Source organism: Cynocephalus volans, chromosome 12 (genome assembly GCF_027409185.1).
Source record: "Cynocephalus volans isolate mCynVol1 chromosome 12, mCynVol1.pri, whole genome shotgun sequence".
NCBI lineage: Eukaryota > Metazoa > Chordata > Mammalia > Dermoptera > Cynocephalidae > Cynocephalus > Cynocephalus volans.
The window spans coordinates 10,756,907-10,777,735 of NC_084471.1; the positions used below are offsets into that span (position 1 = coordinate 10,756,907).

Sequence of the window (20,829 nt, forward strand, 5' to 3'; positions counted from 1 at the left end):
CATAGGGAATAAGCTTTTTGCTAAAGGATTGCTATCAAGAATAATCAGACCAGCTTTAATAAGACTATTTCAAGGTTCTAATTTGCATTAATCAAGTATATTGGCAGGTATAAAAGCACTGTACAATAAAGAAAACTGGGTATAGTTTCATAGTTTACTACTGGGCTTCCCATCTAGGAGTCAGCTGGATAGATACTTGAAAACAAAGCTCTTTGACATTTAGGTTTAAATCGAAAGAAAATGAGAAACCAGATAAAACAGGTCAACCAAATTGTTTCACTCTGTACTCCTCTCTGCTTTTTTAGTGAAATTAAGAAAAATTTCTCCCAGAAAAGGCTGGGAAGCCCTCATGAAACAATTGCTTTAGTGTTTACAGAGTATACATTTATGTGTTTGTGTTCAGACATAGACAGTATTCATTGCCGTTCTCCACCAGATCCTTCCAAGTTCTTGAGGGCTTCAGAAAATTTTCCATGAATGCTCTTCATTCTTTATATGTATTCAGTATACATCTACCCCAAAGCCCTCTTCCTGGGAGAAGGTAAACAGGCATAAGTACATAGACCAACTGTGTGCTTAGCTTCATCCCCATTCACATGATCCCGGACCTCTAAAAGCAGCACCAGAGACAAATGGAGTGATCTGGAGGTAAAACTGAGTCACTTTACAGTTATAAACACATACACATCAAGCTATTAGAAGAGTTGTTAAGGGGAACTCAGTGCAGCTGGTTCTACCATACTTTTTTGTTCCTTATTTTATAACAGTAATGAAAAGAAATCAGGGATTCTAGTCCTAGTTCTGCCCTTTAATCATTGTGTGATCCTGAGCAAGTCACTTGATCTCTGATGTCTCAGGTTCTCATGTGTATCACAAAGGGACTGAATTAAGCCATCTTCTAAGACCTCTCCTTTCCCTACAGTTGCATTTACTTGTATTTTAATGATTAGATCATCTAGATAATGATTCATTGAACATACATTTATCAAATGACTGTCAGTCACTGTGCTAGTCACCTATGGGTTGAACAAGTTGAACAGGGTTTGTGCCTTGTGGGGTTTGCCATATATTGGAGGTGACAGATCTGTAAACAAGAAGTTAAAACAAGTTGCAAACAACAAGTTTGTTTACTGCTGCGTTTCCAGAGGTTAGAATAATACCTAACACATACTTGTACTTAATGTGTGTCAAATGAATAAGTAATATTTGAAATAATGATCAATGAAAAAATATGAGTATTCACAATGTATTATACAATAGTAAAGGAAACAGGTTCATTTTAACTTAGAGGATAAAAAAGATTTCACAAAGGAGGTAGTGTTTGAATTGGGCCTTAAATGAGACAGTTTTTAATGGAGAAGAAGGTTGGGAAGAAGGATATTCTAGGCTGAGGGAACAGCTTGAGGAAAAACACAGAGGCATGAAAATGTATATCCACCTAAGGGACATCAACCTGGAAGTTGGAAATGAGTTTGTTAGATATGAGAGGGAAGAGCATTTCAGGCAAAAAGAACAGCACGGTTGAAGGCTTAGTGCTAAGAGGGCGCATGGAATTTGAAGAACTGAAAGAAGTATAGCTGGATCATACAGTTTTAGGAGAACAGTGAGGCAAGTTGAGGCAAGAGAGGTAAATGGGGACTAATTTATTTGGACCCTTATAAACCATATTAAATAGTTAGAAGAAGTATTGCAGAGAGATAATATGATCTGATTTTCATTTTAGAAAGACCATGGTGGCTGGGCTGTGTGGAATGACAAAGGGGGCAAGCCTCGTAGAGGCTGTGGTAGCAACCATAACTCCAAATAACTCGATTGAATGAAAAGTTGATCGTCAAATTAATAGAGATAAAACAAATACCCAAGAATGAAGAGGCTGGAGGATGGTAAGACCTCCCCGTGCAGAGCAAGAGGAAGGTATTTAGGGCTAGAACGCCGCAGAGGTTAGGGATGAGGATTAAAATGTGTGAATTACTTGCATATAGGTGACAGTTGTAGTTCTAGTTTATGTACAGTAATAGACGACAGCATCCTGAAAGATTGTGGAGGCAGGAGAGAAAAAGGCAAGGATAGGCTTTCTACATTTCAGAGGACACAGAGCCAGGTAAGAATATTGAGAAGATTGCTGAGAGAGATAGGAGGAGAGCCTGCAAAGTTCAGTCGAGGCATCTGAAGAGGAATGAGTTTTCAAAGAAAGTGTCTTAGGATTTCACTCTCATTCTTCCTCATTGCTCCTGCCTGTCAGTCAAGAGGCCCACCACCCCTGGCCCCTTCCTGTCTCTCCAGATTTAGCTCCTTCAGTTCCTGCAACACACTGTGCACTGGTAATACTGAATGTATCGTACCTGCCCGGCCGTTAGCACCCAGCACGTGTTTACAGCCTTCACTTTGCTGAAGTTGTTCCATGTACTTAGACACCTTCACATCTTTTTTCTCTTGCCTGACTTTTTCTCATCCTTTTAGTTTGGCTGAAACATCACCTCTCTCAGAAGACTTCCTTGAACCTTTTATACATCTTTGTTCCTCTCAATCTAACACAGTACCTGAAGATGGAGTTGCTTAGGACTTGTTTTCATATTAAATTAACCTCAGAGTCTGAATTATTTCATTGGTCTCCTGGTTGATTTCCCCCTGATGATTAGTGATATTGAGCATTTTTTCATGTTCTTGTTAGCCATTTGTGTGTCTTCCTTTGAGAAATGTCTGTTCAGCTCCTTTGCTCATTTTTTAATTGGATCGTTTGTTTTTTCACTGTGAAGTTGTTTGAGTTCCTTATATATTCTAGATATTAATCCCTTGTCAGGTGTATAGTTTGAGAATATTTTCTCTTATTAGGTAGGTTATCTTTTGGCTCTGTTGATTGTTTCTTTTGCTGTGCAGAAGCTTTTTAGTTTGATATAATCCCGGTTGTTTATTTTTTTCTTTTGTTGCTTGTGCTTTTCGGGTCTTACTCATAAAGTCTTTGCCCAGTCCTACTTCCTAGAGTGTCTTCCCTATATTTCCTTTTAGTAATTTTATGGTTTGGTCTTATATTTAAGTCTCTAATCCATTTTGAGTTGATTTTGGTATATGGTGAGAAGTACAGGTCCAGTATCATTTTTCTGCATATGGATGTCCAATTTTCCCAGCACCATTTATTGAAAAGGCAGTCTTTTCCCCAATGTATGTTTTTGTTGCCTTTTTCAAAGATCATTTGACTCTAAGTATGAGTTGATTCCTGGGTTTTCCATTCTGTTCCATTGGTCTTGGTGTCTGTTTTTATGCTAATACCATGTTGTTTTTGTTACAATAGCTTTGTAATATGATTTGAAGTTGAATAGTATTAAGCCTCCAGCTTTATTTTGTTGTTGTTGTTCAGAATTGCTTTGGCTATTCAGGGTCTTTTGTTGTTCCACATGAATGCTAGGATTGTTTTTTCTATTTCTGTGAAGAATGTTATTGGTATTTTGATGGGGATTGCATTGAATCTGTAGGTTGCTTTGCATAGTATGGACATTTTCACAATGTTAATTCTTCCAATCCAAGAGCATGGTATGTCTTTCCACCTTTTTGTGTTCTCTTTAATTTCTTTCAGTGGTGTTTCGTATTTGTCATTGTAGAGATCTTTCACCTCCTTGGTTAAATTGGTTCCTAGGTATTTTATTTTTTTTGGCAACTACTGTAAATGAGCTTGCTTTCTTGATTTCTTTTTCTGCTAGTTCATTTTTGGAGTATAAAAATGCTACTGATTTTTGAGTGTTGATTTTGTACCCTGCAACATTACTGAAATTGTTAATCACCTCTAAGAATTTTTTGGTAGAGTCTTTAGGTTTTTCCATATGTAGGGTCATGTCATCTGCAAAAAAGGACAGTTTGACTTCATCCTTTCCAATCTGGATGCCCTTTCTTTTTTTTGCTCTTGTTAGTACTTCTAATACTATGTTAAATAGGAGTGGTGAGAGTGGGCATCCTTGTCTTTTTCCTCTTCTTGAAGCTGAACTTTTCCCCATTCAGGAAGTTATTGGTGATTGGTTTGTCACATGTGGCCTTTATTGTGTTGAGATAATTTCCTTCTATACTTAATTTGCTGAGAGTCTTTATCATGAAGAATGTTGAATTTTGTCAAATGCTTTTTCTGCATCTGTTGAGATAATCATATGATATTTGTCCTTGGTTTTGTTGATGTGGTGTATCACATTTATTGACTTGCATGTGTTGAACAATCCTTGCATCCTTGGGATGAATCCCACTTGATCATGGTGTACAATTTTTTTTGATGTGTTGCTGTATTTTTGAGGATTTTTGTGTTTATGTTCATCAAGGATATTTGCCTGTAATTTTCTTTTTTTGTTGTGTCTGTCTGGTTTGGGTATCAGGGTGATGCTGGCTTCATAGGATGAGTTTGGGAGAATAGTTTCTGTTTCAATTTTTTGGAATAATTTGAAGAGAATTGGTATTAATTCCTCTTTACAGGTTTGATAGAATTTAGCAGTGAAGCCATCTGGTCCCAAGCTTTTCTTTATTGGAAGACTGCTGATTACTGCTTCAATCTTGTTGCTGTTATTGGTCTGTTTGGGTTTTGTATTTCTTCTTGGTTCAGTCTTGGTAGTTTGTATGTGTCACAAGTTTATCCATTTCCTCCAGGTTTTCACATTTGTTGGTGTATAGTTGTTTATAATAGTCTCTAATGATTCTTTGTATTTCTGTGGTATTGATTGTAACATTTCTGTTTTCATTTCTGATTTTTCTTATTTGTCTCTTCTTTTTTTTTGGTTTTCTAATGGTTTGTCTATTCTATTAATATTCTCAAAAAAACCAACTTTTTGTTTCATTCATCTTTTGTATCACTTTTGGAGTCTCTTTCATTTAGTTCTGCTCTGATCTCAATTACTTCTTTCTGTCTACTACTTTTAGGATAGGATTGTTGTCGTTTTTCTAGTTCTTTGAAAGGTATAGCATTAGGTCATTTATTTGAAGTCTTTCTATTCCTTTGATGTAAGTGTTTATTGCAGTAAACTTCCTTCTCAGTACTGCTTTTGCAGTATCCCACAGATTTTGGTATTATGTATCTTTATTTTTGTTAGTTTCAAGAAATTTTTTTGATTTCCTATTTAATTTCTTCTTGGACCCATAGGTCATTCAGGAGCCATACATGTTAGTTTCCATGTATTTGTATAGTATCCAGAGTTTCACTTGTTATTGATTTCCAGTTTTAATCCATTGTGGCCTGAAAAGATACTTATAATGATTTCAACTTTTAAAATTTGCTGAAACTTGGTTTGTGACCTAACGTGGTCTGTCCTGGAATATGTTCCATGTGCTGATGAAAAGAATGTACATTATGTAGTTGTTGGCTGAAATGTTCTATAGATATCTGCCAGGTCCAGTTGGTCTAAGGTGTGGTTTAAATTCTGCATTTCTTTGTTGATTTGTGGCCGGGAAGATCTGTCTTTTGCTGAGAGAGGGGTGTTCAGGTCACCCACTGTTATCATATTAGGGTCTATCTCTTTCTTTAGGTTTAAGAGCGTTAATATATACCTTTATATATCTGGGTGCTCTTGTGTTGGGTGCATACATATTTATGATTGCATATGTCTTCTTGCTGGATAGATCCTTTTATCATTAAATAGTGGCTTTCTTTGTCTCTTTTTATGGTTTTTGGTTTAAAGTCTATTTTATCTGATATAAGAATAGTAGCTATTCTTGCTCGTTTTTGGTTTCCATTTTCATGGTATATCTTTTTCCATCCCTTCACTTTTAGTTTGTGTGTGTCTTTACTGGTGAAGTGAGTTTTTTGAAGACAACATATAGTTGGGTCTGGCTTTTTAATCTGATCAGTCAGTCTGTGTCTTTTGAATGGGGAGTTTAATCCATTTACATTTAGGGTTATTATTGACAGGCATTGTTTTACTCCTGTCATTTTATTGCTTTTTTTTAGATGTTTTAAATATCTTTTGTTCCTTTCTTTCCCTTTTATTATTTGTCTTCAGTGTTAGTTGGATTTTGAGGTGACATGATTTAACTTCTTTCTCTTTCTCATTTGCATTTTTGTTTTAATGGCAGGTTTTGCTCTTATGTATCTGTGATAGTGATTATCGTTTTTCAGATTCTGGATGCAGGACTCCCTTGAGAATTTCTGCAGGGCTGGTTGTGTGGTGGTGAACTATCACAATTTTTGTTTGTCTGGGAAATACACTATTTCTCCCTCATTTTTGAAGGATAGCCTTGCTGGACATAGAATTGGCTGGCAACTTTTTTCCTTTAGTATTTTGAATATATCATCCCATTTTCTTCTGGCCTACAGGGTTTCAGTTGAGAAGTCTGCTGTTAGTCTATGGGGGCTCCCTTAAAAGTGACTTGATACTTTTCTCTTGGTGCTTTTAGAATTCTTTCTTTGACTTTGAGCTTTGCCAGTTTGATTATAATGTGCCTTGGAGAGGATCTTTCTGGATTGAATCTGTTTGGGGATTTGGGGCTTCCTGGATCTGAAGATCTGTATCTCTTACCCTATGCCTAGGATGTTTTCTGTTAGTATTTTTTTGAATCGTTTTTCAATGCCTTTTCCTTTCTCCTCTCTTCTGGAATACCCATGATCTGGATGTTTGTGCACTTGAGGTTGTCTGCTAGCTCTTAGATTTTCTTCATTTTTTGAAATTGTTTTTTCCCTTTTTTTGTCTGCCTGGGTTATTTCTTTCTTTTTTTTTTTTTTTTTTTGTCTTTTTCGTGACCGGCACTCAGCCAGTGAGTGCACCGGCCAGTCCTATATAGGATCCGAACCCGCGGCGGGAGCGTCGCTGCGCTTCCCAGTGCCGCACTCTCCCGAGTGAGCCACGGGCTCGGCCCTGCCTGGGTTATTTCAAAAAGACCATCTTCGAGATTTGAAATTCTTTCTTCTGCTTGCTCTAGCCTGCTGCTCAAGCTCTCTGTTGTGTTTTTTACTTTACTGAGTGAATCCTTCAGTTCCAGGAGTCCTGCTACATTATTTTTTAAGGTATTAATCTCTTTGTAAATTTCCTCCTTTATATCCTGGGTATTTTTTCTTATTTCATTGTGTTCTCTAATTGTGTCTTCTCTTATCTCTTTAAGTTTTCTTAAGATTGTTGCTCGGAGTTCCTTTTCAGACATTTCAAAGGTTTCCTGCTCTATGAGGTCTGGTACTTGAGAATTACTGTATTCGTTTGGTGGTCTTATATCTTCTTGTTTTGTATTTGTAGTATCTTTTCATTGATGTCTGATCATCTGATAGAGCACTTGTTTCTTCTATTACTTTGGAGTGGGCTACGAGGAGAAAGACTTCCTCCACTATTTGCAGGTTCTTCTGGTGACTCTTGTACTGTTGTAGTCAAGTGTGTGGCAGGCTGCCTGTAGGGTGACTCTGGCTGCTACTGTGGTGGTGAGCCATCCTTGCAGTGGCAGTACATGTGGTGGTGGCTATGGTGGACTACCTGCACAAAAATGGTGTTTGTGGCACTCACACAAGACACTTACCTTGGCTCCTGCTTGGGCGATAGGGACTTCCTGGGGTTTCAGTCTGGGCCCCTGTGGTGCGCAGGACACCACTCACCTTGGCTCCCACTCAGGCTGTGGTAGGGGCTTTCTGGGGCTTCACGCCGGGCCCCTGCTGGTGCATAGGACAGCGCTCACTTTGGTTCCTGCTTGGGTGGTGGGTGGCTCTTTTTAACATTTAAAAAAAGATGTCATACTACTGTTTAATGGACTCCATTGTTTCTGATGAGAAACCAGCCATCATTCATATCATTCTTCCCTTGTATGTAATATGTCATCTTTCTTTGTGTGCTTTCAAGATTTTTTTTTTTTATGTTTGCTTAGCAGCAACTTGACTATTGTGCTAGAAGGTGTGGTTTTCTGTCTAGCTCTTTCTCTACCAGGATTCCCCCACTTAATTTCCAGTGCATTGGTACTCCAAAGTCTGTTCTCTGGTTCTTCAAGCCAGTAAGACTGTGGGTTTAGCCTGGTTTTAGACACCCAGTGTAGTGCTGACTAGAACTCAGGTAACAAGTTGGAAAACAGGAAATCACCTAGCACTCTTGAGCCCCCTCTAGTTTCTGCCTACTTTTGGTCACTCTCCTCTGCCTTCAGGTTGTTGGGTTTTCTATATTATCTGGAACTTCTAGGTGTTATCTGCAGGAGAGTTGGTCCAATAGAAGTTACTCTGCCATTACCACATAAATATAATACAGTAGAGATAATTTAATAATAAGAATGTTGATTAGGTATTGAAAAGTGAAAAAACAAAAAGAGAAAATATCAAGATATCATGGAGGTAGGAACTGCAGGGATAGGCTACCAGCCCTAAGGCTGGGGAAGCAAAGGGAAGAGGATGGAATTATTAAAATTTAGAAGCTTGGAACAGGGTGTCTGTGGGGTGGTGACCCAAAATTCTGACCCAAGCCTTTTAGGAGGGAATGCTGGCAGGCTGGTGCTAATGTTACTAAGGGGGAATGATAAAGCTACTTCTATAAGTGTTAGAAAGATGCAGGTGGGAAAGAATGCTGCTGATGGACCAAAGGAGCATCATAAGAATGATGCTGTCAGGAGCAGGAGCAAATGGGAAGGAGCGATTCTTTTCTTCCTACACTAGCTTTCCAGTCTCCCTCTAGCTCCCCTTGTTGGCAAAACTTAACAAAAAGTCAACTGGCAAAACATAAATGTGGTTTGTGGTATCCCAGCCCCAGTATCATAAAGCAGAGTATAGAAGGGTGTGGTTATGAAGCTAAGAGACAGTAGCTGCAGAGCTGCCACAGCCCATCCACTGGCTACTCAGCATCCACAGACATTCTTCCACACATATTTGAATGTCCAAGCAGCAAGATGCAACTGTCTTTTGTACATGAAGATCCTCTCTCAAAATAAAGTCCTCAGACTTCCAAGGTACCTGGTCCTCCAGTTCCAGAAACTTTCTGAAGTTCTGTAGTGAGAATCAGTTTCTTTTGCATTGTCTACTTCTGAGTACAACTCAGCCTTGGTGACCAGTCCCCATATACACTGAGAGTGCCTGTGTCTCTCTGCTTCTCTGCCTGAGAGCTCTTCTTTGGGGTCTTGAGACTTGTTCAGTCTAAGTGCAGGGCAGCCTGGAAGTGCCAGGGATTCAGTGCTGCAGGGCCAACCCTCAGCCACTGAGGAAAAGAGTCACTGAAAAAAATTTTACCTTCCCATCTCTAGAAGGACAACTCTGAGTTACCTAGCAGAATTGAACCTCATTTGATAACCTGATCATTAATACTTTTTTTTTTTTTTTAATACTTCTTTATTGACTTTCGTCCCTTCTTTGTTCTAACTTTCCCACTAACTCATTTGTGCTTCCTGGGATCACCAGCCAAGTCAGCTACCTGCATTCAAGTCTTTTTCTTATAGTCTACTTTTTGGGGAATCCAAACTAAAACATGTTCAAACTGCTGTGTTATACAAATATATTCTTTATATTATTCATTCATTTATTGAAAACTAAAATCTTCTAAACATTGTAAAATTGAACTGATAACTTGTATTATTGGTTATTTCTATGTGTTTATCATACATATACTTCTGTGTGTGCATATGTAAAATCCACGTTGATCTTAAGTTTATTGACAGTAAGAACTACGACTTCCACTTGTATACATCTCCAGAGTCTAATACAGTCCAGTGCGAACAGGAGGTACAAACAAGTATTTCTTGATTAATCATTGTTATTTTAAAGTTTCACATACAGTATACATTGTTGTATATAAACTCAAAATATAAAGTTGATATTAGATAATTTATAAATTAAGAAATAGTTAGATTTGACATACATTTGCATATCTTCTATAAAAGCTTGATTCAGGCTATCAAGTCCGAGTACAGGAACTTAATATGATGTGATACACACTACAGAACATATAATTAAGTGAAAAATGAATTTACAGAAATAAATACTTTATTATTTCAGAGAAAGGAAGGATTAGGATGGAGTGATAGGCATGACTAGAAATAGCTTCTAGAAGTAGTAATTATTTGAGATGGGCCTTGAGGGATTGGTAGGATTTAAATAGATAGGGAAGGGGGGGAGGGTGTTCCAGTGTTGGAGACTAGGGTGAGAAATCACTGTGATGGAGATCAAAAGACCCGCGTTAACAAGGAGAATGAAGCCAAAGGGACCTGAATGCACTTGGGGTATGTGAGTGATAATGAGAATGGCCTGACTAAGGGTTTGTTTCCTGAGTAGCAATAGAAAATAAGCAGTGGAGGGCTTTTAAAACCCAAGGAATTTGGACTTTCACTGATACAAGAGAGAGTTTTTGGAGGATTTTTAAATATAAACTATAAATAACTAAAGTCGTGATTGAATTGAAGAGGCTTAACTTGGCATGTTGCACAGAAAGACAGGGGATCAAACAAGGCTTATGGCAGAGAAACCCGGTACAACTTCCTTTCCAGAATCATCAGGACTGTTTAGCTTTCTGTCTAAGCAAACATTTTTCTTTTTGAGGTAATGTACTATACGTTTAAAATTATTATTTTTGATTCATCATCAGGCTTCTTTTAGATAATAGTATTCAATTCATTAAAAAAGTTAATAGTATTCAATAGTATTCAATTCATTAAAAAGTTAGACTTTAATAAAAATCAAAGCACTAAGCATCCAAAAGATTGTAGTCTTTTCTTCCTAGACTGTTGGGAAAAGGGCTTGATAAAGATAGAGTGACTTTGTTTCATTGAATTTTAAGGTTTCGTTTGTTTAATTTTAAACTTTTTACTAAACATTAAAATGACAGCTATACAGATGACTTTATGCATTCCAATTTTCAGACTTAGATTGGGTATTATTATGAATATTTTAATCAGAAGATCATTGTCATTCTGAATTGCCCTAGTTTACATATTGCTAAATTTTAAGATGATTTTATTGCACATAGAGCAGGAATTTTTTCCTGTTTTTCTCACATGTAAAATTAAAGTCAGTGGAAAAATATTTAACCGAAATTTACCTTTTTTTTTTTTTTTTGTCGTTTTTTCGTGACCGGCACTCAGCCAGTGAGTGCACGGGTCATTCCTATATAGGATCCAAACCCGCAGCGGGAGCAGTGCCGCGCTCCCAGCGCAGCACTCTACCGAGTGCGCCACGGGCTCGGCCCCTGAAATTTACCTTTAAGGAATGCTTTTATGTAAATATGGTGATATACACATGTACTTTGGAATACTGTAAATCTAGTAGTGTGCTAGGAAATATTAGTATTTTTAACTGAACTTTTTAAAGTACTTAAATTATATTCCATTTAGAAAAGCAAAGGCATTACTTTTTCTTTAAACCTGTTACTTCAATTTTTTCTTTCACTCAACAAGCACTGATTCAATACATCCTCTACAAATAGCACTGTTAGGTGCTGGGATACAGTGATAACTCCTAATAAGGTCTTCTCAAGGAGACTGTTGTCAGGTAGGGGGCAAGACTTGTAATAAATGAGATGAAGTGCTATAATTACTCTCAGGGCTCCAAACAGAATGTATGGTAAGATAGACAGTAATAGGAGAGGGTGAGGAAAGAAAAGGGTAAGGGCAAGCTTTATAGAGAAAGTGGTACTTGAATTGAGTTTTAAAAGATTAGAGGATTGAAGAAAAATGGAATTCCTGGTGGTGATAGCAATACAAGTTTCTCGAATTGTCTAATTCTGTGGTATGTACCAGCAGCATTGTGCTCAGGCTAGCCTCCAGCTATGGATGAAAATGGAAAGGAAAGTTGTTAGAATCAAAGAAAATTTGCTTTTCTTTAATAACTCAGAGCCTGGAAGTGATGATGATAGCATTTAATGAACATTATGAAGTATGTTGTGAGGTACGGACAAGTTGTGGTGTATAATTGCCTGATAGCAAGTGGCACAATTTTGCATCCTCTTCCTTTTTGGGAGCTTCAAATGATATAATCTTCCTTTTGCCCTTTCTCTCCTAGTTGCACTTCTAATTTCATGAACTCAATCTCAAAAATAATTTTCTTTTCATATCCAAGTTCAGATAATACTATTTGAGAGCAAGCCCTAGCCTTGAGAGTGTTGATAACAATTTGCATCTAGAAATTTGGATTAGGCCCATAATTCACAGATTCAATACATATTTCTAGATCAGGCCCCCTTAAATTTCAGTTTCTTACTATTCCGTTTGTAATAAATATTGCTTGCCTGATATATTCCTAGCCCAGTTCTAGGTACTTTGGTGATATTAATGACTAGAAAGGAAAAAGATTCCTGAGCTGATGGAACTTACATTTTACTAATTGTCAGAATAGCTCTGAAAGATTGGTTTTTTCCCCATGTGGACAAAGGATTTATTAAAATTATGCTGCTACCCAAAGTACTGAGTTTCTTTAATGTGCCTCAAGTGGACACAGTGGGGAAGAAAACAATCCTTATTTCAGGGGGAAAAGACTTTCTTTTGAAGCTGAGGGTTCTGTAAGGATAGACCAGTATGATATGGCATATTTTCTATAGTTTATCTTGTAAAAGATGAAAGTTTGAAGGCACTAAAAATATAGTGGTTTCAGAGACAGATAAGTGGGTGAAGGGAGAAATATTTAAAGACAGGTTATTTGAAACTTTCCTTGCCTTGTTTCAGTGAGGAGAGAGGGAGAAAGCAGCCACCAAATGACTAAGGCATCAATTATAGCTTGGGTATACTTTATATAGGCAGGATATAGAAGCATAGTAAGAAAGCCGAAGGGCTAAGTAGGAAAAAAGTCCTGTTATGGCATTAAGAAATCCTATTTATTAAAATGGCAATGGATTTGAAATAGAGTATTTTCAGTTTTTTTTAAAAATTTTTTTTATGATAGTTCTTATTTGTTATTTTATAGATGCTGTGCCTTCTGCCTCAGAAAAAAGCCCATCTCTACAGACAAGTATGAGTTTGGACAAGAAATCAGATAGTACCATTACAAATACTGTAAAAGAAAAACCCTTGCAAACACCTGTAGAAAAGCAGCCACCTGTAAAAAGTTTTGAAACATTGCCAACTTTACCAGTATTTTGTTCATCAAGAAAAGAGGAGTTTAACAGCTCCAATTTAAGGATATCAAAATCAGATTCTACTTTCTATAACCAGGCCTCTGTAGAGACACTGTATGTCTCTCCCTCATTCAAAACATTTGACCCAGTGAAGGAGATTGTAATCAATAAAGACCCTCAGAAACCAACACAATCCAGCATTGTTCAGATCGATGATGAAAACCTCAAGATTGTAACCACATGGGGTAAGTCTGCAAAAACAAAAATAAATTTACTTCTCTCTCTGCTTTGTTTTCTCCTTTCACTCTTGATCAGTGATCTTAAAGTGTACATGCCATAGAGGTACTACTCAGGAAAATGCCCCTTTTGTTAAAACACAAATAAATAATTTATCATTGTGGGTTACAAGTGCCTGTTTGAATATATTACCGTAAATTCTGAACAGTTTTGGTGCAAACCAAATTAGAAGAAACTAACATTAAATAAGAGCTTCCTGTTAGACATTTAGGTTACTTATTAAGAGGCTATGTGAAAAAGAATTTGTTATTATGTATATTGGTTTGTATATACACACGTATATATGTGTGCTGATTGCACAAAATGGGCAGGGGACGTCATCTTTTTTCTCTTTTTATTAAACATTAAGAGGGTTACATTACAATATTGTTTAGACTGGGTGATAAAGGCAGTTGAGATTCCAGGTTGTTGGCTGTCATTTATGCTTTCTTCTTTGAAATTAATTAGCAAAAGAATAATTTGCTCATGCATCTTTCAAAGAATAAGTAATAGTTTTATTGGTATAATACCCTTACATATAATAATGCTTACCAATAATATAAATGCACAGTTTTTAATATAAATCTTTTAAACTGCCTCAAATGCATATCAAAAGTATATACAAATATGAACAATGGAAGCCACCATGTTGAGGTTAGAGAAACTTACCTTGGTGCTTGTAAGGTCAATGAATAATAAAAGATTCTCCTTAATGCTCTTTTGAGAATTTTTTGGTATTGAATAGCCTAAATAAAGGTAGTAAAACTGATTCTTAGTTTTGTCACCAAATTAACTTTTTTGCTGAGACCGCTGATGTGGAAACCAGTTAGTACTGGTTGTGATGGCTATGTGCATGGCTGTCCTCTGGGAAATTGTTACTTTTGGTCAATTTCTTTCACAAATACCGCAAAAAGATCATTGAAAATACTTTAGCTACTATTTGTCTACCAAGTACACTTAAAAATAAAATTTAGCAAGAAGTTCCTCTAAAACCAGTTATCAAGGACAGCTTTTGTTTCTGGTTATAATGAAGTAGGTGGTATTGATCTAACACTACTACCAAAAATAACTATTAAAGATGGATAATTATTAAAAGCTGGTTTGAAGTCATCATAAAACAACCAAAATAGAAAATATATAATGAGTCAAGATCCCAGGGAGAAAGACATTGAGATGAGTCCCACGTGTACCTCAGTTTTCTCCTTGTGGGTCATTTGCCTATTAGCAGAGCAGGATAATAGAAGCCAAGGGAAAATCAGAGGCCTGGGATTTCCACAGTCTCACTGAGCTTGAGAGACAGGGTTAGAGTTTGGGGTTTCCAAGATATCAAGGACTTGAGAGGCCAGTATTCTAGAGGGGAAGGAATCACAGAGAACTTCTAAGTCTTTGTGTGATTTCTTACTGAAACATTTGCCTACTGTTAAGCTATATATATTCTGAATGAAATGCAAAGAAACTAAATGGGAAGCAGCTTCAAACAGGCCAACAAGCTAAGCAGAGATTCTTATAATCTTGTGATGCCAGGAGACAAAGGTTGGAGTTCAGGATATGCTATATTTTAGGGGCCCTGGCAAATACTCCAGACTTTCAGTTAGGATTTCTGACAGGCTATGCACCTGAAGTGTGTCAGAACTGCACTCTAGGAGTAAGGACAAACCAGAAATAGAACAGCCCTCACAAATACTAAAACCTGGCTTCACTTAGGGCACAGTGGTTGACCTGTATTTCATCTGCCTTCTAGAAGACAAATTCTTTCTTGAGAACTTCTACAATTTTTTATGAAAAATTTTGGCATTCAACAAAAAATTACCAGGCATACCAGGAAATGAACAAAAGGCCAGAAACAGAGGAGAAAAACAGGCAACAGAAACAGATCCACTGATAATCTAGATTCTGAAGTTATAAGATAGGTACTTTAAAATAATTATGATTAATATGAACAAGGAAACAAAGGAAAAGATGGAGAATTTCATTAGAATACCAGTATCTATATTAAAAAAAAGAAAAGATTAAATTAAAATTTTAGAGCTAAAAAATACTGTGGGTGAAATTAAAACTTCGATGGTACTCTTTAGTCGACATGGTCTAGGGTGTCAAAAGAGAGAGTTCAGTGCTGGCAGAGAAGCTGGAAACTCATGAAGAAAATCCTAAAAGGGAGGGAGACTCAGAAGGAATAAATTCCATAACTTGTGCATAAACTGTGCTCAAATCCCTGACTGACCACTAAACTATACATGTAGGGGGACCACAGTGAATCTGACCAAAAAAAAAAAAAAATCTGCTGGAAGCTAAGAGAACTGCGAAGAGACTTCAGCTTCTGCTTACTGCAGGGGTGATAGTTTCAAGAGTCCAAACAAGTTATCTTCCTATGAGAACAAAAATCAGTACTCTTCAGAGAGTATCACAAAATCCAGAGACTCTACAATGTATCATTCAAAATCCCAGTATAAAAAGAAATTACTAGACACGCAAAGAAATATGAAAATATAAGCCATGGTGACGATATAAGAAGTCAGCAGAAACTGACTCTTACTTAGGTGACCCACATGTTATAATTAGCAGACAAGGTTTTAAAGAAGCTATTATAACTCAACTCAAGGGCTTAAAGTACTCACAGTGAATGAACAGAGAGGAGAATCACAGCAGACAAATAAAAAATTATATAAAAAAGAATTGAATGGAAGTTCTAGAGCTGAAAAATAAATAATTGAAATAAAAAATTCACTGGAGGACATACTGGCCAACTGCCAAAAAAGAAAAGAAAAATTCACTGGGGGATCTTAATAGCAGATTGGAAATGAAAAAAGAAAAAACAAGTGAATCTGAAGATAGATCACTAGAAATTATCTAATCTTTAAGGTGGAAAGAAAAAGATTAAAGGAAAAGAAATATACTTTAAGTCTTGTGGGATAATATCAAGCAGTCTGACATTGGTGTAATTGGAGTTCCAGAAGGTGAGGAAAAGAGATGGGGCAGAAAAATTATTTGAAGAGAGAATGGCCAAAAACTCTCCAAATTTGTGAAAGAAAATTTCAAATACAAAATGCTCAATTACAAGCAGAATAAATACAAAGAAAGCTTTACCTAGGCATATTATAGTTGAAAAGCTGGAGTCCAGAGATGAAATCTTGAAAACAGTTTAAAAAAATTGTCATAATACCTGCAGAGAAACAATATGAATGACACCTGGCTTTTCATCATAGGCAGTGTATACCATGAGACTGTTAAGAGTCATCTTACAAGTGTTAAAAGATAAAACCTATCAACCCAGAATTCTGTATCTTGCTAAATCAAAAATGAAGGTGAAAAAAAGACATTCAAGTGAATAAAAATTAATCTTTAGGAGATCAGTATTACAAGAAATAGTGATGGAACGTGAGGGTACTTCAAAAAGTTCGTGGAAAAATAGAATTGAAAGACTATATGAATCTTCCCATGAACTTTCGGAAGTACTCTCAGATTTTTAGACTAATGGGAAATTATACCAGATAAGTAATTTGAATCTACAGAAAAGAATGAGTAGGCACTGGAAATGACAAATACATGGGTAAATATAAAATACTATGTATTTTTCTCCTAATTAAAAAAGTACATATAACTGTTTAAAGCAAAAGTTATAATACTGTGTTCTGGAGTTTAAAGCATATGTAGATATAATAACATTACAACATAGCACAAAGAATGGAGGAGTTCATGGAATTATACCACTGAAAGATTTCTATATTTAAATGAAATAATACAATATTAGCTATAATTAATTCATAAGTTAGACATGCATATTTAATCACACTTTAAAAAAGCAAAGTGGTATAGCTAAAATCCTATGTGGAATTAATATAGAATACTAAAAATATACTTGATTAACACAAGAAGCAACAAAAAACAGACAAATAGAAAACAGCAAAGTAGAAGACCTAAATTCAACCATTTCAGGACTTACATTAAATGGAATAAACTGTTTAATTAAAAAGGGACTTTCAGTTTGAATAGAAAACCAGGACCCAACTATATGCTGTCTCTCAGGGAAGCACTTTTAATACAAAGACATAGATTGACTGAAAGTAAAAGGTTTAAAATATATACTATACAAGCAGCATAAGAAAGTAGGAGTGACTGTATTAATATCAGACAAAGTAGACTTCAAGACAAGGATAATTACTAACTGACATTTCATATTGATAATGGGTCAGCACATCAGGGATATATAGCAACTGTAAGTGTGTATGTACCTAATAACAGAGCTTCAAAAATAAATGAAGCAAAAACTGACAGAATTATAGAAAGAAATAGAAAAATTCACAGTCATGATTGGAGATTGTAACATTCTCAGCAATTGATAGAACAACTAGACACAAAACTTCATAAGTATGTAGAAGATATGAATGACACTATCAAAAACTTTAATTGACGTCTATAAAACACCACAACCAGCCGCTGCAGAATACATTCTTTTTCAAGTGCAAAAGGAACATTCACCAAGAAATAACATATGCTGAATCGTTAAAAACAAAAAGTAACAATAAATTTCAAAAGATTGAAATCTTAGTGTATGTTCTCTGACCACAATGCAATTAACTTAGAAATTAATAATAAAATACTTAGAAGAACCCCAAGTTTTTGGAAACTTAGCAATACACTTCTAAGTAACCCATGACTAAGAAGAAATCAAAAAAGAAATGAGAAAATATTTCAAGCAATGATAATGAAAATTAAAAATTGGGGGATGCAGTCAAACTAAAGGGAATTTGCTAGAGGGAAAAGTATAGCTTTACATGCTTATATAAAAAAGGAAGAACACCTTAAAATCAGTTATATAAGGTTCTAACTTAAGATGGTCAAAAAAAAGAACAAATTAAAACCAAAGAAGGTAGAAGGAAGTAAACAACAAATAGAAATAAATGAAATAAAAAATAGCCAAAAATAAAGAATTTTAAAAGCCAGAAGCTGACTCTTTGAATAGGTTAAAATGTATAAATTCCTATCAAGATTGATTTTTTAAAAAATTACAAATTACCAATTCCAAGAATGAAAGATAGCATATAAATACAAATCCTATAAATATCAAAGGATTATCAGAATATTATGAATAACATTATGACAATAGATTTGACACCTTTGTTGAAATGGATAAGACGGCTGGCTAAAACTGACCTGAGATGATCTTTGCATCTGTCAAATAAGGAAAAAATACATACATACATATATTTACTTAATATATTATTAAAAACACCTCACAAAGAAAACCCCAGTCTCAAATAGTTTTACTAGTGAATTCTAAAGAAGAAATAACAATCCAGTACCAATTCCTTCAGAATATAAAAGAGGAAGGAACACTACTAAACTCATTTTATAAAGCTAGCATAATCTAATACCAAAACCTGAGAAAGACATTACAAGAAAAGCAAATTATAGACCAATATTCCTCATTAACATAGATGTAAAATTATTAATAAAATAATAGCAAACCAAATTCAGCAATATATACAAAGTGAGATTTTTCCCCCTGAGAATTGTAAGATTGGTTTGACATTTAAAAATAAATTACTGTAATCCACCATATTAACAAAATAAGATGAAAAATGATATAATTATTTGATTCACACAGGAAAATCATTTGACAAAATTCTACACTTACAATTTAAAAAAAAATCTAAGCAAACTAGGAATAAAAGGGACCTTCCCTCATGCTGATAAAGAGCATATTAAATAAAAAAAAAAAAAAACCTGCTGACATAATTAGTGATGAAAGACTGAATGCTTTACCACTAAAGTTGGCAACAAAGAAAGAATGTCTGCTCTCACCACTTTTATTCAGCATTGTACTGGAGGTCCTAGCCAATGTCATTGGGCCAGAAAAAGAAATAAAAAGCATACATATTAGAAAGGAAGAATTAAAATTATCTTTGTTCAAAGACAACATGATTGTATAGGAAATTCCAAAGAGCCTACCACAAAAGCTGCTAGGTGAGTTTAGCAAGATTTCAGGATACAAGGTTAACATACAAAGATGATTTGCATTACTGTCCACCAATAATGAATAATTAGAAACTGAAATTAAAATAGCAGTACCATATACAGTGGTATTAGAAAAACTTAACAAAAGACATGCAAAACCTCTGCATTGAAAACTATGAAACATTTCTGAGAGTAATTAAAAATCTAAATAAATTGAAAGATATACCATGTTCATGGATTGGAAGACTCAGTATTGTTAAGATGTTATTTCTCTCCAAGTTGCTCTGTAGATTCAGTGCAATCCCAGACAGCCCCCCCCCTTTTTTTGGTAGAAATTGACAAGCTGAATCTTACATTTATATGGAAATGAAAAATATCTAGAATAGCCAAAACAATCTTGAAAGCAAAAGAACAAAGTTGGAGGACTCCCACTACCTAATTTCAAGGCTTATCTTAAAGCTATAGGTGTGGTATTGTGTCTATAGTACATATATTTTAAAGAAAAATTGTGTTCTTTTTATAAATAGTTTTGAGGCTTTTATAAATGTTGAAATATTGGATGTTTTGTTGAAATATTGGATGTTTGGTTGAAATCCCTTGATGGTATTAACAGAATTGATATTTCCCTTGACTGTAATAACAGAATTGATATTTCCCTCCAATCATTGATATGGTACTTAACTTATTTAATTGCTTCTTACATTCTTAGTTATAACATTTTAACATCGATTTCTTTAAAATTCATTTGACCCTTAATTTCTCCTTCCAATTTTTTTAATAGGAGGGTGGGAGGGAAGGAGGGAGAGACAGATCGATGATACATACATAGTGTGTGTGGCATTAATAGATTTAACAACATTTATTGTAAATTCTTAATAGAGTGAAATACAGTATTTCTCTGTTGATAAGTTAGGGCCAAATCATTTCTGTATTGGTTATTTTGAACATGACTTGGCTCCGTGTTTGAGGGCCCCAGTTTGAAAGTTGCCTTGCTCCCCAGAAGAGGCAGCATGAGCCTGATAGGGGTTGATGCAGAGTTTCCGGTTCTAGAGGGAAGTTGGAGAATAAATCAAATGTCCCTAAACCTCACCATAAAGTCAAATGAGGGCTCATACTTGGCTGAATAACTTAGTTGCTGATAGCATAGACTCTGGAGTCAGACTGCCTGGGTTCATAATCCCAGCTTAGCCACTAATTGTGCCACCTTAGGCAAGCACCTGACCTTTCCACATGTCAGTATCTTTATTTACAGAATGGAGATAATGATGTCACTACCACATTGAGCTGTTGTGGGGATTTAATGAATTAACAAATGTAAAGTGCTTAGAGTGGGACCTGGTACTCAGTAAGTGCAATATAAAAGTTTGCTATTAATACTCAGGTGTATGTATTTGTAGTTCCACTTTTAGAACTGTAGGACCTCAGCCCCCTCCTTACCCTCAAATCTCTCTCTGGTTGTTTCCAAAAGTGCCCAAGAGTTTCTCATTTATTCTCAGAACAAGTAAACTATCCTTCCAGAAAGGGCATGCCAGAGGAATAATGTAGAGTTGTGACTGAGCAAAGAGATTCTGGGGAGCTCCAATTCATTCTCCATGGAGCAGCCAGAGTGACCTGGTCACTAGTGCTCCCTCATTTACACTGCAGA

At 35.7% G+C, this 20,829-nt stretch overlaps 1 protein-coding gene across 1 annotated transcript in view; it reads left to right on the forward strand.

Moving 5' to 3' along the window:
* Positions 1-20,829, forward strand: part of ENTHD1 (ENTH domain containing 1) — a 135,227-nt gene that overhangs the window by 98,516 nt on the left and 15,882 nt on the right. The window contains exon 5 of the mRNA XM_063115621.1: positions 12,803-13,198. Within this exon, the coding sequence (XP_062971691.1) occupies positions 12,803-13,198 (396 nt within the window). The remainder of the gene's footprint in view (positions 1-12,802; positions 13,199-20,829) is intronic.